The sequence below is a fragment of the Coregonus lavaretus genome (genome assembly GCF_964263955.1).
Source record: "Coregonus lavaretus genome assembly, chromosome: 19".
In the NCBI taxonomy this organism is placed as follows: domain Eukaryota; kingdom Metazoa; phylum Chordata; class Actinopteri; order Salmoniformes; family Salmonidae; genus Coregonus; species Coregonus lavaretus.
The window spans coordinates 24,396,553-24,423,821 of NC_140006.1; the positions used below are offsets into that span (position 1 = coordinate 24,396,553).

General features: G+C 42.2%; 1 protein-coding gene across 1 annotated transcript in view; it reads right to left on the reverse strand.

Moving 5' to 3' along the window:
• Positions 1-4,270: 4,270 nt before the first annotated feature.
• LOC311147083 (E3 ubiquitin-protein ligase HECW1-like) overlaps positions 4,271-27,269 on the reverse strand; it is a gene marked incomplete at both ends in the record, with an annotated part of 54,034 nt that continues 31,035 nt past the window's right edge. The window contains 22 exons of the mRNA XM_084183708.1: positions 4,271-4,382; positions 4,581-4,779; positions 6,231-6,345; positions 6,598-6,744; positions 10,245-10,374; positions 10,596-10,694; positions 11,033-11,185; positions 11,465-11,578; positions 11,747-11,861; positions 12,049-12,152; positions 12,242-12,325; positions 17,897-17,993; positions 18,146-18,251; positions 18,413-18,547; positions 18,770-18,955; positions 19,173-19,312; positions 19,490-19,614; positions 21,178-21,328; positions 21,491-21,592; positions 21,686-22,993; positions 23,627-23,727; positions 23,922-24,064. Coding sequence (XP_084039834.1) covers positions 4,271-4,382; positions 4,581-4,779; positions 6,231-6,345; positions 6,598-6,744; positions 10,245-10,374; positions 10,596-10,694; positions 11,033-11,185; positions 11,465-11,578; positions 11,747-11,861; positions 12,049-12,152; positions 12,242-12,325; positions 17,897-17,993; positions 18,146-18,251; positions 18,413-18,547; positions 18,770-18,955; positions 19,173-19,312; positions 19,490-19,614; positions 21,178-21,328; positions 21,491-21,592; positions 21,686-22,993; positions 23,627-23,727; positions 23,922-24,064 — 3,966 coding nt within the window. The remainder of the gene's footprint in view (positions 4,383-4,580; positions 4,780-6,230; positions 6,346-6,597; positions 6,745-10,244; positions 10,375-10,595; positions 10,695-11,032; positions 11,186-11,464; positions 11,579-11,746; positions 11,862-12,048; positions 12,153-12,241; positions 12,326-17,896; positions 17,994-18,145; positions 18,252-18,412; positions 18,548-18,769; positions 18,956-19,172; positions 19,313-19,489; positions 19,615-21,177; positions 21,329-21,490; positions 21,593-21,685; positions 22,994-23,626; positions 23,728-23,921; positions 24,065-27,269) is intronic.

Consider the following 27,269-nt stretch of genomic DNA (forward strand, 5'->3'; position numbering starts at 1 on the left):
AATAACTTAAAAATCATACAATGTGATTTTCTGGATTTTTGTTTTAGATTCCGTCTCTCACAGTTGAAGTGTACCTATGATAAAAATGACAGACCTCTACATGCTTTGTAAGTAGGAAAACCTGCAAAATTGGCAGTGTATCAAATACTTGTTCTCCCCACTGTACATACTGTACAAAAACATAGTGTAGACAACAAATAAATAGAAAATACATTATTAACGCCCTTCAATTTTGTACTGCATATCTGACATTTTGTCATTTCAAAATGCTTTCTGACAATATTTCATAATAGCAACTATAAATGCACTCACTATACATTCCAAAATCTTAATTGTCCAAGGAAATGAACACCAGAGATAAAGTGAAAAGATTTGAACAGAAACATAGGTCATGTAAGTACAGTAGTAGTGTTCAATATCAGTTTCTGGTGTCTCTCTTCTAATATCAAACTACTATAACAATGAACATGAAGATGCAGATTATTCAATTAGTCTGCAACCAACTCAGTTAGAGGCCTACGTACAGTACCAGTCAAAAGTTTGGACACACCTACTCATTCAAGGGGTTTTCTTTATTCTTACTATTTTCTACATTGTAGAATAATAGTGAAGACATCAAAACTATGAAATAACACATATGGTATCATGTAGTAACCAAAAACATGCCATAGAAGAGTTGGCTACAGCATATACAGTATACAAACCAGGCAACAGGGATGATGCTTCAACACATGTCAAATAGGGCGGCAGGTAGCTTAGTGGTTAAGAGTGTTGTGCCAGTAACCGAAAGGTCGCTTAGGTGAAACATCTGTCGATGTGCCCTTGAGCAAGGCACTTAACCCTAATTGCTCCTGTAAGTCGCTCTGGATAAGAGCGTCTGCTAAATGACAAAAAAATTATAATAAATAGGGCTGGGAATTGCCAGGGACCTCACAATGCAATCTTATCATGATACTTAGGTGCCAAAACAATATTTATTGCGATTCGCATGATTCTCACGATTCTATATGTATTGCGATTCGATACTTCGATTTTATTGCACGTGCAGTCGCAAAAACCATCAAGCGCTGTGATGAATAAATATATGTTTCTGTTGACCTCCCGAGTGGCGCAGTGGTCTAAGGCTATCCTGCATCGCAGTGCTAGCTGTGCCACTAGAAATCCTGGTTCGAATCCAGGCTCTGTCGTAGCCGGCCGCCACCGGGAGACCCATGGGGCGGCACACAATTGGCCAAGCGTTGTCCAGGGTAGGGGAGGGAATGGCCGGCAGGGATGTAGCTCAGTTGGTAGAGCAGGGCGTTTGCAACGCCAGGGTTGTGGGTTTGATTCCCACTGGGGGCCAGTATGAAAAAGAAAAAAAGAATGTATGCACTCACTAACTGTAAGTCGCTATGGATAAGAGCGTCTGCTAAATGACAAAATAAAAAAATGAAACTGGCTCTCATAAGGACCGCCACAGGAAAGGAAGACCTCTGCTGCAGAGTTATCAGCCTCAGAAATTGCAGCCCAAATAAATGCTTCAAAGGGGGCTGCGTGAATCAGGCCTTCATGGTCGAATTGCTGCAAAGAAACCACTAGTAAAGGACACCAATAAGAAGAAGAGACTTGCTTGGGCCAAGAAACACGAGCAATGGAAATTAGACCGGTGGAAATCTGTCCTTTGGTTTGATGAGTCCAAATTTGAGATTCTTGGTTCCTACTGCCGTGTCTTTGTGAGATGCAGAGTAGGTGAATGGATTATCTTCGCATGTGTGGTTCCCACCGTGAAGCATGGAGGAGAAGGTGTGATCATGTGGGGGTGCTTTGCTGGTGACACTGTCAGTGATTTATTTAGAATTCAAGGCTCACTTAACCAGCATGGCTACCACATCATTCTACAGCGATACGCCATCCCATCTGGTTTGCGTTTAGTGGGACTATCATTTGTTTTTCAACAGGACAATGACCCAACACACCTCCAGGCTGTGTAAGGGCTATTTGACCAAGAAGGAGAGTGATGACCTCGCCTCCACAATCACCCGACCTCAACCCAATTGAGATGGTTTGGGATGAGTTGATCCGCAGAGTGAAGGAAAAGCAGCCAACAAGTGCTTAGCATATGTGGGAACTCCTTCAAGACTGTTAGAAAAGCATTCCAGGTGAAGCTGGTTGAGAGAATGCCATGAGTGTGCAAAGCTGTCATTAGGGCAAAGGGTGGCTACTTTGAAGAATCTAAAATCAAAAATATATTTTGATTTGTTTAACACTTTTTTGGTTACTAATTGATTCCATATGTGTTATTTCATAGTTTTGATGTCTTCACGATTATTCTACAATGTACAAAATAGTAAAAATAAAGAAAAACCCTTGACTGCGTAGGTGTGTTCAAACTTTTGACTGGTACTGTATGTCTGTCTGACAGTGGCATGTTGTTATATACAGTGTTTTCATGTTAAGGCATGGCATTTGCAGACCATAACAGCTGTCCTATCCTATAATGATAAAGTCGCTATAGGATATGTGCATTAAATGGCTACATGAGGGGAAATGAATAAAGCAACCCTGTGGGGTCTGTCCTAAATGGATGTGGCATGGCAACCTAGAACTGACAAAAGACACACCAACATGACGTCAATTTTAAGTCAATTACATTTTCATGTCACAGCACTTATGACTGTGGCCAAGGGTAGACATACAGGCATACACTGAAACAAAATCAAACATGTTAACCCTCTGCTATAACACAAGTGCGGTAACAGGTCAACAGCATTGTAATCTACTGTTTTCTGTTCAGCAAGAACTATAGTGTATAATAATTGCAATTAGTGTTACGTTGATAAACATTACAAAACATAATAGATTTTTGTTCGAATAGTGGTATACATACATTTGAGGTGAATTTACTGTGTCAACTCCTCAGAAGTGCAACAAATATTCAGGAAGAATAAGATCCAGTATAATCTAAACACAATACCTGCACATTTACTTAAATTGTTCTCTCTTGGTTTGCCTCAGTATTTGAATATACATTTAAACAATGCAATATGTCCTGTTGTATTTCCCATGATTTAAAAAATTATACAAAAACCTGCTGAAATATTTTAAAACACTTCCTTCCAAAATAATCTGTAGCGTTATACACAGTCTACCATGTACAAATGAAATACAACAATCTTGTGAAAATGAAACATTCATAGTGTTAAAGTGTGTTAAAACAAGAAATAACACACCTCATGTAAACATCAAATGGTTCTCAAAATCAAGAGGGGAAAAATAAGTGTGTTGTTTTCACATGGAGCACATCGAAACAGTTATTTTTCTGATCAGACATTGTTGTTAAAGGGGGTTTCTTCACCTCCCTTCACTCTAATCACTTACAGTAAAACTGGTTTGTGTTCATTTCCCAATCATCTTCAAGGTTTACATCAATTCCACTTATGTGTTTTTAGCGATAAAACATAGTTTTCACTTAAATATCCTCAGAATCCTCTAACAGTAATTTTGAAATTGCGGTAGGATCTTGCGATACTATTGAATCTCTCCTTATATTTCACAATGTTCACAAAATCTTGTTAAAAACTTAGGACAATTAAGAATTTGAGAGATGTTGATGACCCAGTCCTTTGCTGATGTCATATCCTGGGATAATCCCAGTGGCAGCAATATTTGAAGTGGAATTGCTGAAGTCGGAACACAACGTCATGAGATAATGTTGGTTGTAGTGGTTCATGTGACAGTATTTGAGGCATTTCTCTCCCTCTGATAAAGCGAGTTGAGGCATTTCTTCTACTGATAATGTTGGTTGTGGTTGGTGATAGATCATGTGATGATGCTTGCTAAGGCTGTTGGTGCAAGGTGCACTGTGAGAGATGGACTAGACTATTCATTGGTGTAGGTGTGATGTGTTGAGTCAAAGCCCTGAGTGCTGATATAGGCTGAGCAAATAAGAGCTATTGCACACAGCTTGGTGCCTTTATGCAATATCCCCGTAACAAAGGTACATTGTAACATGTGAGTAATGCATGTGGTGGTGCTTGGCTTTTCCTTTTGCTTGTATACTGTACATAGATTGTTAAAAAAGAGAAATGTACAGTCCTCTGGCTGTTGTATTGAAATGTACAGTATAAAGGGAGTGTTGTGTACAGTAGAGTCCCCAGTCCTGAGGCACAGGATCCTATTTAAGATCTTGATTGCTTCCCAAATTGCACCCTATTCCCTACATAATGCACTACTTTGTAGTGCACTATATAGGGAATAAGGTGCCATTTGGGATGCACAACTTCTCTCTCCTTCACTCAAGGCCAAAAGTGCTGGTCTCCTCCACAGCGATCAGCAGTTTCTCGTAGAGCATGGTGTAGGACGGGTATGGAGGGAGATCAAGCCGGTTGAAGCATGTGTGTGCCCTGGAAGATATAGACCATGCATCAGAGCAGAAAACCAATTCAACAGAATAGAGTTCTCTACAAATACTATACATTGTTATGTAGTGGTTTGGAGGATAACAGCATAGGACAGTTTGAATCTATACCTGTAATAGCAGGATTTAATGGTAGAAATGATTGTCTAGGTCCACTCTACTTTGGGTAGAGAGCTTATATTACCTTGGTAGAGCGGTGATCTTGCCCCACTTCTCGATGCAGAAGCGTCGCAGGCCGTTACTGCCCCGTAGAGCGGTGAAGCCCTCGTAGGGAACACTGGAGGTGCCAGTCACAAACTGCAGCAGACGCAGCCTCTGCTCGTTGTTGAAGCGCTCCACGGCCCCCCAGAACCACCTGATCACTATGTGGCTGTCATGGTAGCCTGCGATGCAGAAGGCCAATAGGGCATGTCAGAGACGGGGTACAGGGGTGGTAGCTTGGTCCCATATCGGATGTGATGTGCGGAAGCCAACTCCTTTATTGTTGACATGCCATAGAAGAGTTGGCTACAGCATATACAGTATAGAAACTAGGCAACAGGGATGATGGTTCAACACATGTCAAATAGGGCTGGGAATTGCCAGGGACCTCATAATACAATCTTATCATGATACTTAGATGCCGAAACAACAATATTTATTGCGATTCGCATGATTCTCACGATTCTATATGTATTGCGATTCGATACTTCAGTTTTATTGCAGTTTGATGTTCCAAACATATTGCTCACTATATCTCTGCTGCAGAGAGAAGAGAGAGAATGAGTACATATGATTTAATCAGCCATGGAAATAAAAGTGCTGAAAACATGTTGGCTCACTATTTAAAAAGAAGATGGAGAACAAGCTATAGGATAGGCACAGGTACAGCCGACTAACGCTAGCTAACGCTACCTAGCAAAAACGACATATGTATTGTTTTTATCTATATAATATAGTCCAAAAATAATATTGCGATATGTAACTGTATGGATTTTTCCCCCATCAGTAATGTCAAAATTGCAGTGTCACAATGTGAAAATCACATTTTCATACGTGAAATCGCATTTTCACATGTGAAATCACATTTTCACATGTTGAGCTTAAATGTCACATTAAAGGATATTTTCATGTATTCAATTTAGAGTTCACATGTTAACACCACCTTTTCATATGTGAGGAGAATAACATGTTTTCACCTCACATGTGAATTGCAGTTTCACATGTTAAAAACTTTCACAAAACTTCTGAAGTCGAGATAAAAATTGTTAGTATTTCTAAATATATATATATATTGAAAGCAAAAGTATTGATCGCAAAACAAAATATTGCGAGGAAATAACTTTAAAATGCGAGAGCAAATTAATTGTAAATTGATGCAACAAAAAAGTTTTCAGTGTTGTTGCTTTTTAATAATAACGCATTTAAATAAAACACCTCCCTCTTTCCTGCAATTTTCCCTATCTTTGGTTATGTTACCCTGGCCTTTGCTTTGCTGCCTTTTTTCCAGTTGCAAGTTTTGGCACATTCATTCCAGCAACATGGCTGCATCCAATGATTATTGACTATTGAGAGGCTTTGGAGACACCGTTCGGCCATATTGGCCATAGCCGCGGGAAGTAGAGGTGCTGAGGGTTACCAATAAAAAATGTATATACAAATTAATACAAATAAAAATAATCACCTCCCCATTGAATGTGCCCTTTGCATCACATGGGTGTCATGGTAGTGGGTACATTGCCTTTAAAAACATGTTGGGACACACATTAACCATAGTCCTAGACTAAAATGCATGTTCATTCAAGATTCTCCATTAGGTAATGTCCAGTAATGTGCTCCCCTGAAGTCTGCTCACCTCCTCTATACTCTGTGTTGTTCCTCCAGTCATTGAGGTCTATCTCCGCTGTCCCAGCGATGACCAGCTCCAACTCTCTGGCATCGAACACTGACACCAGCCGGGAATCCACCACCTGGAGAAATATATCCAAAACATAGAACATTAAAAACGATGTAGGAGTGTACGTATTTAGACACATTGCTCCTGTCATTCACTAGGTGACTTAATTTGATAGTCATGTTCTATTGCATTCTAAGAAACTTGAAAAAATCATATTTGAAGTGCAATGTGAAAGCCATCTTAAAGGCTGGACAAACCAAATGAGAAATATTGGGGAAAATCATGCCATGGCCATTGAATGTTGTCCTGAGAGTGTTTACTGTACCTCATAGAAGCCCCTGACCAGTGCCTCTGTCTGCTTGACCACTCCTCTCTCCACCCTCCATTTCACCATGCGGTCAATGTACTCCTTCTTATTCTTCTCTGTCACATTAATGTTGGCCCCTCCAGACTTCAGCTCTCTCTCTGTTACCTGCCCGCAAATAGAGCAATATCCATGTTACAATACAGACATATCTTACAATGCAAAAGTCCCAATGAAAGTACACTACATTACCAAAAGTATGTGGACACCTGCTTGTCGAACATCTCATTCCAAAATCATGGGCATTAATATGGAGTTGGTCCCCCCTTTGCTGCTATAACAGCCTCCACTCTTCTGGGAAGGCTTTCCACTAGATGTTGGAACATTGCTGCGGAGACTTCCCTTCAGCCACAAGAGCATTAGTGAGGTCGAGCACTGATGTTGGGCAATTAGGCCTGGCTCGCAGTCTGCGTTCCAATTCATCCTGTCGTGACGTGACTTAATGTATGACTGTTATTTATCGAATCAACTAACTATGTTTAATTGTCACTCGAATAAATTCATCATGTAACAATTAACTCATTAGGAATTTGGGGCACCACGGAAGAAGTTGTTTAACAAGTTACCATCTCCCGAATTAAACTCTTAGAAGATATATGTTATATATCGATAACAGTCACTTATTAAATAATGACCTCTTATCAGTCTCATTCTGAACATCGCATAATCCTTGAACCTGCAAGAACCCTAACTGTCACGCCCTGACTCTGAGGACTCTTATTTGTTGAGTCAGGGTGTGATTTTCCTTGTTGTGTTTGTTCATTGTTGTAGAATCTAGTATGTCTAGATCTATGTTGGCCGGTGTGGTTCTCAATCAGAGGCAGCTGTCGCTCGTTGTCTCTGATTGAGCCCATACTTAGGCAGCCTATTGGCACTAGTGGGTGGTGGGATCTTGTTCCGTGTGAGGTATGTTGTTTGTCTACCTTGGACTTCACGTTTCATTTCATTTGTTGTTTTGTCGTGGTGTTTATTCAATATAAATAAACATGTATGCATATCACGCTGCGCCTTGGTCCGTCCCGTCTATAAACGATCGTGACACTAACCTTATTGATGAATCAGCAATACACAAATTGGCTTAATTATTTATTTACTAACTAAATAATAACACAATACAAACACACATACACACAGGTTATTGATTACTAACATAATACAATGAAAACAGGTCCCTAGTGGACTGGACTAACAATAGCATGAACGCTTGGAAGGGAGAGACAGAGATTCAAACTATCGTTGTTACTTTGTAAACTACGCTCAACGAAATACAAATGCTTAGAACCCTAATCATCGCTCATTCGGATTAGAAATGCAACATGTACTTACGTGTAGCTGTCCTCGATAGGTGAGTTGATGATGTAAGACTCTGGTTTGCCCACCAGAGATCCCAATGTCCTTGGTAGAGTTTCTGGTCGTAGTGGTTGTTAGAATGGATACTTCAGCGTACCCTGTAGTTCGAAGAGTTGATCTGTTAGACAGATACCTCAGATGTACCAAAGGTTGTCTGAGAGGTATTGTCCTTCCCAACTCGTGTCTTTAGTGAAAGTTCTCTAGACGACTATACATGCCAGCTGCAGACTGAGATGATAAGGTCTAGTGTGTTGTCTTCTTCTTCACCTTGTGTAGAGGTTGATAGTTTCAGAGTTTCACCATTTTGCCATATTCAGCTTGCGCTGCATGTCGGCTGGTCTGTAGAGTTTAACCATTTTAAGCCGTGTAGCTTCAGCTTCACGCTTCCTGGTCTGGTAGAAATTCAACCATTTGCAACATCCGGCTTATACCGTAATCTGCTTGGTCTTCCTTTGGTAATGGAGTTGTAGTTTTAAACAATTTTGTAACGTTTAGCTCACACTTCACGTCTGCTGGTCTGTAGAGTTTATTTCGTCACGAGGGGTTTTATACTTGAGTAAGAAAGGGGGCGTTTCATCATGTTTGTGTTCATCTGGGCGTGGCCACTGACAGAACAAATCAATATGGAAACAATCATCTCATCTAGAATGCTAAAATCACATTTATCTTCACAAAAGTGTTATTATACTTAATCATTCGTTTTATAAAACAATTAGAGCAAACCTCATAACTGGGAAGAGATACACCCCCAGAGATACAGTTATTTTGTTCCACCGTCTTTAATGACATCACAACATAGTAACGAATTTGACATGATTGTTCTTTAAGTCGCCACTGACCATTTCCCACATTCTATGAAGTATGAATATTGTTTCATTATCCACTTTTGGATGTTGGAGTCTTGGCGGGAAGACTTCCTTTGTTTCACAGGGAAATTCCCTCTCCCAATACTGCATGGCATGGAAAAGGAATTTACAACCAGTCATAAAACTGGCCCCCAGGAGAGGGGGTGTTCAAACCTTTGCCTAGCTGGCATCTTTGATCCTCAACCCATGAGGGCAAGTCATGACAATCCCAAAGGTGTTTGATGGAGTTGAGGTTTCAGGGCTCTGTGCAGGCCAGTCAAGTTCTTCCACACCCGAAATTGACAAACCATTTCTGTATGGACCTCGCTTTGTGCATGGGGGCATTGTCATGCTGAAACAGGAAAGGGCCTTCTCCAAACTGTTGCCACAAAGTTCGAAGCACAAAATTGTCTAGAATGTCATTGTATGCTGTAGCGTTAACATTTCTCTTCACTGGAACTAAGGGCCCTAGCCCAAACAGCCCTAGACCATTATTCCTTTACAGTTGGCACTATGCATTCGGGCAGGTATCGTTCTCCTGGCATCTGCCAAACCCAGATTTGTCCGTTGGCCTGCCAGGTGGTGAAGCGTGATTCATAATTCCAGAGAACGCGTTTCCACTGCTCCAGAGTCCAATGGCAGCAAGCTTTACACCACTCCAGCCGACGCTTGGCATTGCGCATGGTGATCTTAGGCTTGTGTGTGGCTGCTCGGCCATGGAAACCCATTTAATGAAGCTCCCGACGAACAGTTCTTGTGCTGACGTTGCTTCCAGAGGTAGTTTGGAACTCGTAGTAAGTGTTGCAACTGAGGACAGATGATTTTTACGTGCTACGCGCTTCAGCACTTGGCGGGCCCGTTCTGTGAGCTTGTGTAGCCTACCACTTCGCGGCTGATCTGTTGTTGTTCCTAGACGTTTCCACTTCACAATAACAACACTTACAGTTGACCGGGGCAGCTCTAGCAGGGCAGAAATTTGACGATCTAACTTGTTGGAAAGGACGCATCCTATGAGGGTGCCACGTTGAAAGTCACTGAGCTCTTCAGGAAGGCCTTTCTACTGCCAATGTTTGTCTAAGGAGATTGCATGGCTGTGTGCTTGATTTTATACACCTGTCAGCAACGGGTGTGGCTGAAATAGCTGAATCAACTAATTTGAAGGGGTGTCCACATACCTTTATATATATAGTGTATATACTGAAAGATATACACTTATCATGAGGCTAATTTTGTAGTAAAATAACATAATCTTATAATTTAGCTTGCTTTGTTTAGACACTGTACGCATTTCTTATGGAAACCATGTGTTTGATGTATTTGATACCATTCCACTTATTCCGCTCCAGCCATTACGACAAGCCCGTCCTCCCCAATTAAGGTGCCACCAACCTCCTGTGGAGGACACACACATACCTGTCCGAAGACTTCCTCATTCACAGTGAAGGTAAGGTCCAGCATGTCAGTGATGTCATTGTCTTTCATCCACTGTAGACTCTGATGGAACTCCTCGTCTAGGTATTCCAGATCACTCAGGTCAGTGGCTCTGCACAGGTAAACATACTTATCTCACACATGAACTGCTTTGGGGTTCACTAGGTATTAATGCACAAAGCAACCCACTACCTTAAAGTCAATCAAGGGGAGCAACTCACTCACTAGCCTGAGGTGCATTTCCTTTGTGTGTAATTGTAAAGAATGCTGCACAGAAAAATTGTACAGAAGAATTGTAAAGGCCAATGTCGACAGACAGACAGAGACACTCACAGTCTGAGGAGAGCCTTGTAGAAGGGCCGCGTGAAGAAGGCATCCAGAAGATACTGGTGGATCAACACCAGTCCCAAAATACGCCCACTAAACCGGAACCTGCACACAAACACACACAGACAGGTCTCACACACAACTACAAATCCAATGCAATTAAAGTGGTGACATGACATGAGATTTCCATGAAACCCATTACTTTTTTTCTCCAATAGTTAAACAAACAAGAACAAGCCCAGGGTCATGTTCATTAGGACAATGTAAAACATTTGAAAATGCGTTGCAACGGAAAACAATTAAGAGCATTTCTAATAAGACAAGTCAAGGTAGTACCTCCCGGTTTCAGTCAGTTTTCTTCCCATTGGGGTCTAATGAACACACCCCAGGTTTCATGAGTTTAAAGGAATCTTAAACACAGGACAAGCAGATGCCCTCCTCACCATTCCAGATGGTTCTCTACGAAGGCGGACATTGGGCTGATCTGGACGGTGTATGTGTCGTTGGCTGAGTACTCAAACAGGCCATAGTAGGGGTTGAACAGCTCCTGAGACAGCAGGAAGAAGAACTCTCTGGATGGCCCACTGTAGTCCAGCCTGACGGCGTGGGAAAAGAAGAGACCAGAGTTATGTAAGAAGCAGACAAATAAAACAAACATTCGTTAACCTCTCTATCGCCCAAAAACTAGCAGTTCGTTCTTTAAAAGACAATCGTTTTTTTTCTTCTTGACACGTTCATTACTACTTCAAAGTAACTGACTTTAATTCCGTCATCGTAAAGACATGTTATTTCATTCAATGGTTGAACCTCAAGGATCAAAGGCCCTCTTTGTTGTAATGTCTGTGTTCAGGCCAATAGAAGAAGCTTTTGCGTACCCCTCCTCTCCTATGAAGGTGATGTAGAGCTTATTCCTCTGTAGTTCCTTGCGTGAGTAGGCCATCACCTGGTTAAAGGTACCCTCCAACAGGTGGTCTCTCCGTACGATAAGCCTGGAACACAACAACATCATAGGATGCTAAGCAACACAGACATGGATATACAGTATGGTGCTAATTTGCATACACAACACTACCGTTTCTTGGAAACAGTAGGTTTGTATAGAGCTCTAACTGTATTTGAAAAAGGTGTGAGTAATCATTTTTGACAGTTTTCCTTACTTGATCTTTCCTGGGCCCTGGCCGTAGCCTTTAGCCTCCAGTTTCCTGTAGAAGTTGCGTAGTTTGGCCTCAAAGTCTCTCCGGTACGGGGCAGGCGCTCTCGCTCTCGACATTCCTGTGGACAAGCACATTCAACTCCATGACATGCTGTCCTCCAATGACATGAGACATGGATATCACACAAGTATAACCATATGTGACATGGTTTTTGACCAATTCTTGTGAATACATTTTCAACCCAATTTTCTTGTGTGTACATTTTCAACCCACTACGGCTCCGTTTCCCATTAGTGCCAACCCACCTGGAGAGTTCTGTGGTGAAGACCCTGGTGAACAGCGTGGAGAGAAGCTGAAGCCAGGATGGAAGGAGGGCGGAACATAAGACATGATCTCCTCTTCAAACAAGCTGTAGGGACATCCAACAAGTCACAAACATGGAAATAATGACAGTACTACAATGAAACATTCAGGGGGTAATTAACAGTTGCCACCTACCTCAACAGTATCACCAGGTCTGCATCACATGCCAGTTTCTCCAGTCTTTGGGTGCCCTCTGTTCTGATGTAGTGGATCTTTTCCCTGAAAGCACACATGACACAGACATTATAAACATACACTATAATCTGGACTAGACTGGGTATGTTCTATCAAACCTGACAGAATATAATAACTTTATTTGGTTACACTTTACATTACAGTGCTTTTATTACTGTGTAATTATTCCTGTACTTACAGTGTACCACATGACTCATTATTACACTTTATTTACACTGTACTTAGGGTTACTTCAGGGTATGGTTAGGGTTTTGGTTGAAGCTAGGATTAGTGTTAGGGTTTTGGTTGAAGCTAGGGTTAGTGTTAGGGTTTTGGTTGAAGCTAGGGTTAGTGTTTTGGTTGAAGTTCGGGTTAGTGTTAGGGTTAAGGTTGAAGCTAGGGTTAGTATTAGGGTTAAGGTTGAGGCTAGGGTTAGTGTTAGGGTTAAGGTTGTGGTTGAGGCTAGGGTTAAGGTTTACCCGGGATGTGGACATGAAGCTAGGATTAACGTTGTGGTTGAGGGTTAGGGTTTAACCGGGAAGTAGACATTAAGCTAGGGTTAGGGCTGTGGTTGAGGCTAGGGTTAGGGTTGAACCGGGATGTGCACATGAAGCTAGGGTTATGGTTAGGGTTGGGGTTGTGGTTGAGGCTAGGGTTAGGGTTGAACATGAGGCTAGGGTTAGGGTTGTGCGTGATTTTAACATAAGAAAATAGGGGAGTATATTCAAAATAATTTGTAGACAAATATTTGTAATAGTTGTAGGTAAAAGCATCTGGATCTCCCTAGAGGTTAGGGTTAGGCATGGGAACCAAGGAGGTTTAGGGTAGGACTCAGGCCTCAGGAATGTTTAAGGTCAGGTATGAGTGCCAGAGAGGTTAAGGTTAGGATTCAGGTCTCTGGAGTGGTTCGGGTTAGGTATAGGAGCCAGAGGGGTTAGGGTTAGGGATCAGGCCTCGGGGGTGATTCGGGTTAGAATAGTTCCAGACAACAGTCCTTCAAAAGGAAAGGTCTATATACTAGGCTGGTGATAGCTACAAGACCTTTACATGTATATTTAGAAACACACCAACATATATTAAATAAGAATAATGAATCTGAAGTGCTTTCAAATAGAGGGAATATATGGGATGGGAAATAAGTGCAAATCCTAAGTCAGATCCCCAAAAGAGGGAGAAAAAATTAAATTCCTATAAATATTCACTCAAATTTAAACTAAAATAAGCCTATGAGGAATTATTTCCATCACACAATCTCTACCAAATCCACACAAAAGTAATCAAAGATAAAGAGAATTCTACTGGAATCCAGACAATACATAATAATCATCATGACAAGTACAATAGATCTGTAGCTTTATCCTAAACCAATTCAGAAATCCCAGTGGAGACTCCAAGTGTCTAAAGCAGCCACAAGATGGAGACAAATTACTGTGTGGCTTAGTATTTCTCAGTAAGGCCTAGAGGATCAATGGTTCCTACTGTTCTAATCCATTGTCGCTCAACCCTCTGTCTTTGAGTTTTTTACCACCCCATATTTATCTCCAGTCCAAAAGTTCTAAGGTTCTCCACTGTATGAGCCCTAAAGTGGGCATACAACACAGTGGATCTATCACCTTTCTGAATGTGGTATGTTTTTTAAGTCTGCATTGTAGTGCATTTTGCGTCTCTCCAATATAGAGTTTAAGACAAACAAGGAACTCGATCGCATAAACCACATTTCCAGTATCCAACTGGACATTATGCCTGATTGGGGCCCCCAAGCCTGAATGCCTATTGGACAGAAACTTTGTTTGGGTAAAATGTTTATTCTGTATCAGCTTCTTCTTAGTCAAACTTGAATGTACTAGATGTCCTTCAAGTTCTTATTCCTCCTATAGGCTGAGATTACCCTGACATCTTTCAAGGCCTCATAATCATTCTGGGACTGTTGAAAATTAGATTTAAGTTCAGTTGAACCCCACCAGAGCCTGCGAATAAGTCCCCACAAATGAAACCACAGGGCGGTTATCCTTCTCTACCTTATATGCTCCATAGGTCTGGAAGGTCTGATTTACCTCAGCCTTAACCTCTCTCAGGAACTGCCTAGAGTAGCCCCTGGGCCTTAAGACTGAGAAGAGTATTCTTGTGGCCTCCTCTATATCCCCAGTGAAACTACAGATTCTGTGGAAACGTATAAGTTGTGATTTGATCAACCCCCTATATGTGTGTTTTGGATGGAAACTACATTTGTGAAGGAGGGCATGTCTATCTGTTTCCTTAAAGAAAACTTTAGTTGCCAATTGTTTGGTTTATCCCTCCTTTTGAATGAAAAAGACCTGTGTATCTAGAAATTCACATTTTCTGTATTGCAAATTATGTGTAATGGTGATTGCTAAATGATGTGAATTCAAAATGTTTAAGAATTCCCAGAATTCAGAGGTGGAGCCTACCCACAGTCTAAAAATATCATCCAGATACCTAAGGTGCAGCAATGGTAAGGTCTTACATTTAAGGAGAGCAGTTTCTTCTAAAAAACAAATGTACACATTTGCAAAACTTGGGGCGAATTTCTTTCCCATTGCTGTACCATGTATCTGGAGGTAGTACTTCCCATTGAACAAAGTCCTTTCTGGTGAGGCTCAACTCCAACAAATCCAGGATAACCCTATCTGGTCGACTAAGGTCAGGATACCTCTGAAAGGCATTTGCAACTGCCTGTAGACCTATTTTGGTATCTATGTTTGTGTACAGAGAATTCATATCAATGGAGAATAAAAAAGCATTTATTGGTATCTTTGAACCCTTCAGCCTGTTGACAAATTCATAAGTATCCTTAACATACAGTTGATGTCGGAAGTTTACATACACTTAGGTTGGAGTCATTAAAACTCGTTTTTCAACCACTCCACAAATTTCTTGTTAACAAGCTATAGTTTTGGCAAGTCGGTTAGGACATCTACTTTGTGCATGACACAAGTAATCTTTCCAACAATTGTTTACAGACAGATTATTTCACTTATAATTCACAGTATCACAATTCCAGTGGGTCAGAAGTTTACATACACTAAGTTGACTTTGCCTTTAAACAGCTTGGAAAATTCCAGAAAATGATGTCATGGCTTTAGAAGCTTCTGATAGGCTAATAGGCCTCCTGATAGGCCTCCTGTAGCTCAGTTGGTAGAGCATGGTGCTTGCAAAGCCAGGGTTATGGGTTCGATTCCCACAGGGGGCCAGTATGAAACATTTATGCACTCACTAAAACTGTAAGTCTATCTGGATAAGAGTGTCTGCTAAATGACTAAAATGTAAATGTAATTGACATAATTTGAGTCAATTGAAGGTGTACCTGTGGATGTATTTCAAGGACTACCTTCAAACTCAGTGCCTCTTTGCTTGACATTATGGGAAAATCAAAAGAAATCAGCCAAGACCTCAGAAAAAAGGTTGTAAACCTCCACAAGTCTGGTTCATCCTTGGGAGCAATTTCCAAACGCCTGAAGGTACCACGTTCATCTGTACAAACAATAGTACGCAAGTATAAACACCATGGGACCACGCAGCCGTCATACCGCTCAGGAAGGAGACGCGTTCTGTCTCCTAGAGATGAACGTACTTTGGTGCGAAAAGTGCAAATCAATCCCAGAACAACAGTAAAGGACTTTGTGAAGATGCTGGCGGAAACATAGAACGATATATCCACAATAGAACGAGTCCTATATCGACATAACCTGAAAGGCCGCTCAGCAATGAAGAAGCCACTGCTCCAAAACCGCCATAAAAAGCCAGACTACAGTTTGCAACTGCACATGGGGACAAAGATCGTACTTTCTGGAGAAATGTCCTCTGGTCTGATGAAACAAAAATAGAACTGTTTGGCCATAATGACCATCATTATGTTTGGAGGAAAAAGGGGAATGCTTACAAGCCGAAGAACACCATCACAACCGTGAAGCACGGGGGTGGCAGCATCATGCTGTGGGGGTCCTTTGCTGCAGGATGGACTGGTGCACTTTACAAAATAGATGGCATCATGAGGAAGGAAAATTATGTTGATAAATTGAAGCAACATCTCAAGACATCAATCAGGAAGTTAAAGCTTGGTCGCAAATGGGTCTTCCAAATGGACAATGACCCCAAGCATACTTCCAAAGTTGTGGCAAAATGGCTTAAGGACAACAAAGTCAAGGTATTGGAGTGGCCATCACAAAGCCCTGACCTCAACCCTACAGAACATTTGTGGGCAGAGCTGAAAAAGTGTGTGCGAGCAAGGAGGCCTACAAACCTGACTCAGTTACACCAGCTCTGTCAGGAGGAATGGGCCAAAATTCACCCAACTTATTGTGGGAAGCTTGTGGAAGGCTACCCGAAACGTTTGACCCAAGTTAAACAATTTAAAGTCAATGCTACCAAATACTAATTGAGTGTATGTAAACTTCTGACCCACTGGGAATGTGATGAAAGAAATAAAAGCTGAAATAAATCATTCTCTCTACTATTATTATGACATTTCACATTCTTAAAATAAAGTGGTGATCCTAACTGACCTAAGACAGGGAATTTTTACTAGTATTAAATGTCAGGAATTGTTTAAATGTATTTGGCTAAGGTGTATGTAAACTTCTGACTTCAACTGTAGCTGAGAAAGAGGATTGATATAAAAAATCTATATATTCAGCAATACAATAAGATTCTGAGACACAATCACTTGCTATTGGTCTACCGCAGGGAAGTCGAGAGAGAACCGTCCACGTCTCAGGAGATTGATGTATTTTAGGCAGTAAGTAAAACTGCCTAGGTCTTGGAGAATCTGGCCCAAAAAGGTAGACCATCTGTTTATCTGTAATATACTTATCCTCATACAGTTTACTCACTATCTCCCGGATGAGTCTTTGTGTTTCCAGTTGTGTTGAGTGGAGCAATGGGACATAGTGTTTGACATTATCTAATTGTCTATTAGCTTCAAGAAAATATTGCATTTGATCCATTATAACAATTTGAGACCCCTTATCTGCTGGTTTAATCACAATATTCTGATTGCTGCTCAATGTTTTTAGAGCTTGATTATGTTGTTTTGTAAGGTTAAACTTATGTACAGGTCTGGGTCTGAATTGTGAAAAGGAATCCACGTCCCTACGTATAAGGGTCTATATAGGTTCTGACACTGACTCCAACTTTGGTTCTCAATGTGAGGGGTTGTGGTTGAGGTTAGGGTTTAACCAGGATGTGGACATGAAGCTAGGGTTAGGGTTGTGGTTTAGGTTAAGGTGGTGCACCTATTTGTAAGTCGCTCTGGATAAGAGCGTCTGCTAAATGACGTAAATGTAAATGTAAATGTAAGGTTGAACCATGATGTGGACATTAAGCTATGGTTAAAGTTAGGGTTAGAGTTGAGGCTAGGGTTAGGGCTAAGGTTAGGGTTACTGCCAAGTAGTGTAATTACAATACTTGTTACACTGTAATTACATGAGCAGTTACACATTAATAAGGGCACTGTAATGTAAGGTTTTACCCTTTATTTTTCCCAGTGGGAACTTCAGTTATGGAAGTATGGAACCAATACTCTGAATACATTCTCTGAATCTACAAATTCTTCATATGAAAAAGAAATCCAATTCATCCCCCAGTGTGTATATCTACCTCAGGGAATGGTTCCTGGACAGGGCTGGCTGGCGCTCCGTTAGAACTTCTAGTATTCCAGGCTGACGCAGGAAGGCCACTATCTTCTCATTATAAGCTGTGAGTGGAACAAAGACATTGATTTCAGAAGACGGTTAGACTGACTCACACAGCAGAAACTGACTTACACAGACTAACTGCAGAAACTATAACACGTGGTAAATGTGAATTATGATTGTGTTCTTTGTGTATTGTATGTACAGGACACACCTTGTGGCACTGGATCAGGATGATGCTGGCTCCTTATCGCGGCAACCACACTGTTCCCAGGCCGTGACAACAAGGCCGCACCTCGACTACGGGACACCTCAGAGGCCTGACAGAATACATATGACAAAAGGTACAGCTATAAACAAGCAAATAAATACATTCAATTCCATATTTCCATAATTTGAATACATTATGGTCCTCAATCAAACAGTTACAACACTTAAAAACAAGGAATTGTATTCTCTATAGTACTGTTTGACTCCTGACCTCTCCTGCGCTGTAGCTGCGTAATCTCTGCAGGTGCTGCCTGTGGGTCAGGTGGTTGGGCAGACAACCGTTCTGAAGGGGGATTCTCGGGTCGATGAACGTGGTCGCCCGGCTGTTGTGGTCAACAAAGAAGTTCTGGACCAAAGAGAAGATGTTACAGGAACAAATTTACCAAAGTTAGAAACACTAATCTAAACACCGCTAGATCTGAAGGCAAAGACCAAATCAATAGCATCATTAGTATACTTTTTACTTTTTTCACATATTTTCCATCTTCTCAACCAAGGAACAATAAACTCTTATGTGAATAAGTGGGTGAGTTTGCTGTGGATGAACTAAGGGTTGATGTCTCTGCACCTTGCCCTGTGGGTCAGTCTTGATCTCCCAGCCCCGGGGCAGTTCCAGCTGTGCGTCAGCGAAGCGGTTGAGGAAGGTGACCAGGTCTCTGTTGTGCTGGTACCTCTCAAGGTTACGAGTGTCCCGGCGAATCTTCAGGATCATGTGCTTCAGGCACGTGCTGTTGGTGAACATGCGGTAGGCCCCCTGAGAAGAGAAGAACACAACAGCATGACCATGGAAACTAGAAACACCATACGCAACCAATCTGAACCACAATGGTAGAATATTCAGCATCTGTTACTGAAGACTAGAATATGTTACTGAGCATTGGTATTGGCATTGGTGTTCAAAAGGAAATTATATTAGTTATATTTGTCCACTATGTGTATAGATATAATTGTCCACCAGGGTAGGTACTGACATAGTTGGCATGGAGGACAGTGAAGAACTCTGGGTGTGTGATGAACTTCACCGCTGGGCTCTGTAACAGAGCTGTGATCTTCTGACTGTTGACTGGAGACGAGGAGGAGGAGGAGGAAGAGGAGCTGTCTCTTCTCAGCTCTACACACAGACACCAGGAGAGAACAAAGGAACATTAACTGAATGGTGACAGTCGAGTACAAGGTTGTGTGTAAAACTTTGAAAACCCTTTGTATACCCATTACTTTTTACAAAGTAAGCCTACACTTCAGCTTATTGCATTCTGTAATTGTGACATTGTGGTGAGGTCCCACTTACCATTAGCCATTGGAGGAGAGTCTGTCTCACTGCGGTTGTTGTTGAGGCTTGTTCTCTCACTCCTGCTTCTGCTTCCTTCATCCTCACTCCTGTCTGTGGCCATGGTCCTCTGGATACTCTGGTACCTGACAAACACATCAGCACACATTTACTAAACATCCTTAAGTCAGAGCAACGGTGCCTCAATCTAGACCATTCCTTTAAACACAAGCAGTTCTTGCACACTTATCTTATTTCAAGATGATTTTCAAGATATTTTACCTTAAAATATCTTTAAAAGTATATTGAAATAAGATACATTACTTGTGCGTATTAAACCTTTTTTTTAATAAGCAAAATGATCTGCTAATGACGTTAGATAATTTATCTTGGTAAGAAAATATAAAATAAACACTAATTTTAAGTGTATTATCACTCAATAGTGTATAAGATATTTAGGCTTGCTTAGATTTAAGCCCCAGAGAGAAAGAAATTGAATTTGCGACCATTGATCAATAGATTATACTACCGTAATAGTCTTCTATACATGTGAGGTCTGTGCAGGGGTTATCCTGACAGAGATAAGGATCTATGACACAGCCCTGACACAGCCCATTGCTCATGTTTGTAGGCCAAACCGTTTGGATGCTACAGACGATTTTGTGAGAAGACTTATTTTCAGGATGTCTCATGGTCTGACAAACATTGCTCTACTCTGTCACCTTTCACCACAGATGAGGAAGTGCTACATAGGCGGATGTGGTGGATTGAGACACATCGAATGCAAAAAAATCTCTAGATTAAAGTGACATATTTTGATGGGGATTTTTTTATTATGCAAATACATTTATGCGGAGCGCCGACATCGACTATAGGGTGTTGAATACAAAACTCCCCAATTCTCAGAAAGAACTGAACAAATTCTAAGAAAAACATCAAGAAAACGCTTTAGGTTCTTCCTACAACCACCAGATGACCCTGTATAGTGTATGTTTTCACTTGTTTTCTTTTAAGATACAATGAAGAAACAATCAAAAGTGTCTACTGTTAGAAATTGCGTAATTCAAATCTGGTATTGGAATAAGAGAAAACATAATCAAGAGATATTCAATCCAAGCTAAATTTATTATATGCAAAATGTATGTATGATAAGTATGAAGGTTCGTATACGGGCTCACTGAAAAACCACGCAGGGCAGACAGAGAACTGATCCATTGTTCTAAGTTCTTCTTCAAATACTCTGACAGAAAGCCTCCACTTCTTCTGTTGGCCAACCAGAGCAAAGGACTGAGTGTGGTTCAGCCAATCCGTTGGCGCAGGGGTTGGTCCCAACTCCTCTGCATTTCATTTGTTGCACATTGTTGCCAGGCATAAGTTGCTATCATTATAACCTGTGGAGTCAGCACCCAAAAGACACCATTCCACTGTACTCCATGTACCCATGTTCAAGGACAGTTTCACAGACAACAAAGAGAGAGTGTTCGTATCTGTGAGAAATACAAGTCTTATCTCATCCTAGCCCCTAACGTTCCTTACATGAATAACAGCCTGTTATGTGAAACAATTTATATCAGTACAGTTCATTAATGCATTCCTTCCAAGCTATTCATCACATACAGATCCAATTATGAGAAAAATAGAACCCAACACTACAAAAAAAGTATGCTCTACCTCTCTTCTCTTTCTTCCCGTCTCCCCCATTCACTCACCTTCTATTGAGCTGTTCCATCTGCTGAACGGATCCAGACCTCCTCATGCCGTCGGGTGTGGCTGCTGAGGTGGGTCTCTGCCATGTGGTGGTCCTGTTGATGTGGTCCACATAGAACACACGACCGTGGCTGTCCACACGCGCCTCCCAGTCTATACACACACACAAACACACAAACACACACACACACAAACAGTGGAGACAATTATTTCTTAGTTAGTATCATTAGTTCTGTCCTGGTATGTATTGTTCATCAACAAGGAATATGAACGATATGACTCAGAGTCTCAGACAAAGTTATATACAAAGCTCACTTGGTGGTAGTGGTTCATCTATAGTGGGGTAGTGATGGGGATCAGGACGCAGAGCAGGAAACTGGCTGACTGGAGGATGGCTGGACGGTAGGGGACAATCTCCTATTGGACGACAAAAACAGGTCAGTATACCCTAAGTTACCCAAATTACAACTCCATATCGCAAGTTAGTATTCAGTGAGGAACCCAACTCACGTCCTATCCTCCCACTGGGCCCGGCCACGGGTGACTCTCCATTTTCCATGACTCTCTGGGGGCTCTGGACCTGCGTGGAGGGGGCCACCTGCCACTGGGGCATCCCATCTCCTGGCTCCCTGCTCTCCGCTCCGTTCACCTCCATGTCCTCGTCCTCCTGGGAGAGGAAAGCACTGCTCCCCACAGACATGGCTGCAGCCACTAGAGGTGCCTGGGTGTGACTGCCTCCTCGGCCCTCATAGCAGGAATTACTGCAGCAGGGCTCCATGTCGTCCTCGTCGGACACTCTCTGGTGACCCCTGACCTGGCCCTGGGGGTGGCGGCCCTCGCTGTCCAGCATCAGGGCCAGGTCGGACAGACGCTCGATGGACAGGCTGCGAGGCAGGGTCCTCCTGGGGCCGGGGGTCAGGGGTTCTGCCTTTTCATCCTCTTCCGAGCCCTCCTGGTCCCTGGGGCTGAGCTGGTCAGGGCCTGGGTCTGGGTCGGGCTCTGTTTCAGCCTCAGCCCCCTCTTCCTCCCCGTCCTCCTGGGTGCCTGGCTGGGCGGAGGGCAGACTGTGGAGGAGGTGGTGGATGCGGATGTAGTGGGAGCGAGGGGTTTCGGGCTCCCCACAGGCCGCGGCGATGACTGTCTCCAGGTCCGACACGGGCAGGGAGCAGGGCCGGTTCTTACGCCTAGGGGTGGTCCTGATGCGCAGGGAGCAGCATTCTTCATCCCCTTCCTCCTGACCCACCGCCTGCTGTTCTGCTGGCTCAACAGACGCTTCACTCTCCATGTCCTCCATTACAGCAGGGCTGACCTGACCCTCTGCTGGGGTACCGTCCACCCCCTGTGCCCCCTCAATGTCCTGCCCAACAGGCCCCTGCTGCTCTGGGCCAGCTAGCTGAGGACTGGAGGGGGTTTGCTGCCCTTCCTCCCTGTTCTCCTCTACCGTGGGCAGCTTCTCTGCAGCCACAGCTACAGCCGCCTCCTCCTTCCCCTGAGCCCCATTGACCTCTGGCTGGCTTGGTTCTGTTTTTAGGGCCTTAGGCACTGAGTCTCCATCTCCATCCATGGGCTGCTCTGAACCCAAAGGCCCTGCTGGATGCCCTTCCATGGGCGTGGCTGTAACTGTATCTCCACCAATTGGAAGTTCTGGAGCTCCAGCGTCTTCCTCCTCATCTGTAGGGAGTTCTGGAGCGCCCGGACCCAGGCTCATGGTGTCCTCAGCCTGGCCCTGGGCCTGGGAGGACTGACCCTCCCCCTGGTTACTGGTCTCCTGCACAGCGGCACACTCAGGCTCTGTGCTGAGAGACATATCTTCATCATCTGCAGGAGGAGAACAGAGCTCATTACCTCCCAGTCAGGGGCCTGTGATGGCCTGCCAGGCTGACTGCCACAAAGTGGGGCATATCAACATGAACTCACACTATTCATTCGTTAATAGACCACTCTGTTTCTGCTATGGTATGTCAATTAATGGAAAATCCTGTATACATCGAGTATGACAATATGGCTAATTATAATAACATAACCTATTGTAAAAAAAAAAAAAGTCAACTCAACAGCTAAACCAATGCTTAATATCTGTCCGTCTAAACCTAGATTTGAAAGTTGGTATTTCCAGAAAGACTTGCAGTACATTTGATATATTCTTCTTATCTTCCCACCACTGTATTGAGAAACACACTAAGTGAACCTACATGAGAGGAAGCTGACAAACAGGATCTATACAAACCTGGGTTCAATTAGCATGTGTTTTTGTTCAAATACTTTGAGCGTTTGATTGAGCCTGTTAAGAGAACCAGATGGGTGGGGTTTGTACTTTTGGAACTATTCCATTAGTTCCATTACATCAGGAGAGTTTGATCAAGCGCAGCAAAACTATTTGAAGGCAAACAAGTACTATTTGAACCCAGGTCTGCATGTATGTGAGAGGATGTGCATGAGAGGAAGAGGAACCTGGATGAAAAGAGGAAGTGATCTCAAATCTGAACTGCAGCTGTCCACTGACATGTTCCGTCGGTAGCCTTCGGCCCAGCGTGTAGCTGACCACGCGGTCACTGTGTTGGGAGGGAGGGAGAGAGAGAGAGCGAGAGGGGGAGGGAGTTGGAGTTCAAAAGAGAGAGACGTGTTACTTTATGATTTAAACATTCTTTAGAGGGCTCTTGTTCCCCAAATATCTATTAATATCTATTAATAATCATTTGATTATTGTGATAAATGTATGAGCATCCTGTGCATTCCTGAGCCGTACCCAATAGCATGCTTCTCCAGTAGCCTCTGCACCGGCATGGACAGCTTTCCCAGGAAACGTTTGATGATAGGACGACTCTTGGCAAACTTGTCTTTCACCTCAATCTCCAGAACGTCCGTGGGCAGAGACACAAAATTGAAGTGCTGAGGAGAGAGAGAAAGCCATAGTATCTATTTACAATGCCTGTAAAGGTGCTGTGTGTAAGTGTGTGTGTGTAGTCTTATACAGCTGCTTGTCCCTGTGTGTAGTGTTTGTAGTGCTGAAAATACTTGGACCTGTAGGAAACAAAGAGGGTGCTGAACTCTTTGCACTCAAAGTAAGACTGGAATGGAGACTCTATTATTATGGTGGGAGATTACAATACCGTTTTAAATAGCTCAATGGACCGTAAAGGAAATCACACTACAAACAATCACCCTCATGCTCTTGAGGAAATTGTGAATGTCATGGATACATTAGAACTAGTAGATATATGGAGGCTTAAATATCCTGATCTAGTGAGATATACATGGAAAACTCCAGGGTTGGATAGCATACCAGTCGAGGTATACCAAACCTTTTTTGATATACTCAGAGGACCGTTATTAGCATGTTTTAACCACTCCTATGTAAATGGTAGACTATCAGACACTCAAGAAGAAGGTCTGATTTCATTATTACTGAAACAGGATACAAGTGGAAAATATAAAGATCCAGTCCATTTAAAAAATTGGAGGCCCCTTACACTTCAGTGTTGTGATGCAAAAATTCTAGCAAAATGTATAGCGTATAGAATTAAAAAGGTATTGTCGGACATTATTCATTCTAATCAGACAGGTTTTTTACATGGACGATACATTGGAGATAATATAAGGCAACTACTGGAAACAATAGAACACTATGACAAATCTGGGAAACCAGGCCTGCTATTCATAGCAGACTTCGAAAAGGCATTTGATAAAGTACGACTGGGGTTTATATATAAATGCCTGGAGCATTTCAATTTTGGAGAATCTCTTATAAATTGGGTTAAAATCATGTATAGTAACCCTAGGTGTAAAATAGTAAATAATGGCTATTTCTCAGAAAGTTTTAAACTGTCAAGAGGAGTGAAACAAGGTTGTCCACTATCGGCATATCTATTTATTATGGCCATCGAGATGTTAGCTATTAAAATCAGATCCAACAATAATATCAAGGGATTAGAAATCCAGGGCTTAAAAATAAAGGTATCATTGTACGCTGATTATTCATGTTTTCTTTTAAATCCACAACTTGAATCCCTCCACGGCCTCATAGAGGATCTAGATACATTTTCTAACCTCTCTGGATTACAACCAAATTATGATAAATGTACTATATTACGTATTGGATCACAAAAAATTGTTTATGTTACATTACCATGTACAGTGGGGAGAACAAGTATTAGATACACTGCCGATTTTGAAGGTTTTCCTACCTACAAGCATGTAGAGGTCTGTAATTTTTATCATAGGTACACTTCAACTGTGAGAGACAGAATCTAAAACAAAAATCCAGAAAATCACATTGTATGATTTTTAAGTAATTAATTTGCATTTTATTGCATGACATAAGTATTTGATACATCAGAAAAGCAGAACTTAATATTTGGTACAGAAACCTTTGTTTGCAATTACAGAGATCATACGTTTCCTGTAGGTCTTGACCAGGTTTGCACACACTGCAGCAGGGATTTTGGCCCACTCCTCCATACCTTCTCCAGATCATTCAGGTTTCGGGGCTGTCACTGGGCAATATGGACTTTCAGCTCCCTCCAAAGATTTTCTATTGGGTTCAGGTCTGGAGACTGGCTAGGCCACTCCAGGACCTTGAGATGCTTCTTACGGAGCCACTCCTTAGTTGCCCTGGCTGTGTGTTTCGGGTCGTTGTCATGCTGGAAGACCCAGCCACGACCCATCTTCAATGCTCTTAGGAGGTTGTTGGCCAAGATCTCGCGATACATGGCCCCATCCATCCTCCCCTCAATACGGTGCAGTCGTCCTGTCCCCTTTGCAGAAAAGCATCCCCAAAGAATGATGTTTCCACCTCCATGCTTCACGGTTGGGATGGTGTTCTTGGGGTTGTACTCATCCTTCTTCTTCCTCCAAACATGGCAAATGGAGTTTAGACCAAAAAGCTCTATTTTTGTCTCATCAGACCACATGACCTTCTCCCATTCCTCTTCTGGATCATCCAGATGGTCATTGGCAAACTTCAGACGGGCCTGGACATGCGCTGGCTTGAGCAGGGGGACCTTGCGTGCGCTGCAGGATTGTAATCCATGACGGCGTAGTGTGTTACTAATGGTTTTCTTTGAGACTGTGGTCCCAGCTCTCTTCAGGTCATTGACCAGGTCCTGCCGTGTAGTTCTGGGCTGATCCCTCACCTTCCTCATGATCATTGATGCCCCATGAGGTGAGATCTTGCATGGAGCCCCAGACCGAGGGTGATTGACCGTCATCTTGAACTTCTTCCATTGTCTAATAATTGCGCCAACAGTTGTTGCCTTCTCACCAAGCTGCTTGCCTATTGTCCTGTAGCCCATTTTATCCCTGATGTCCTTACACAGCTCTCTGGTCTTGGCCATTGTGGAGAGGTTGGAGTCTGTTTGATTGAGTGTGTGCACAGGTGTCTTTTATACAGGTAACAAGTTCAAACAGGTGCAGTTAATATAGGTAATGAGTGGAGAACAGGAGGCCTTCTTAAAGAAAAACTAACAGGTCTGTGAGAGCTGGAATTCTTACTGGTTGGTAGGTGATCAAATACTTATGTCATGCAATAAAATGTAAATTAATTACTTAAAAATCATACAATGTGATTTTCTGGATTTTTGTTTTAGATTCCGTCTCTCACAGTTGAAGTGTAACTATGATAAAAATTACAGACCTCTACATGCTTTGTAAGTAGGAAAACCTGCAAAATCGGCAGTGTATCAAATACTTGTTCTCCCCACTGTAGTTTACCAATAAAATGGTGTGATGGTGATGTGGATATTCTCGGAATACATATCCCAAATGAAATAAACGATCTCACTCCAATAAACGTTAATAGAAAGTTAGCAAAAATAGATAAGATCTTGCTACCATGGAAAGGTAAGTACCTGTCAATTTGTGGAAAAATCCCCCTGATTTAACTCTTTAGTATTATCCCAGTTTACCTATTTGCTTATGGTCTTGCCTATGCCTAGCGAACAGTTTTTTAAATTATATGAGAAAGAAATATTCCATTTTATTTGGAACGGCAAGCCAGACAAAATTAAACATGCCTATTTATATAATGAATATGAATTCGGAGGACAGAAATGATTAAATATTAAAGCATTAGACCTATCACTAAAAGCTTCAGTCA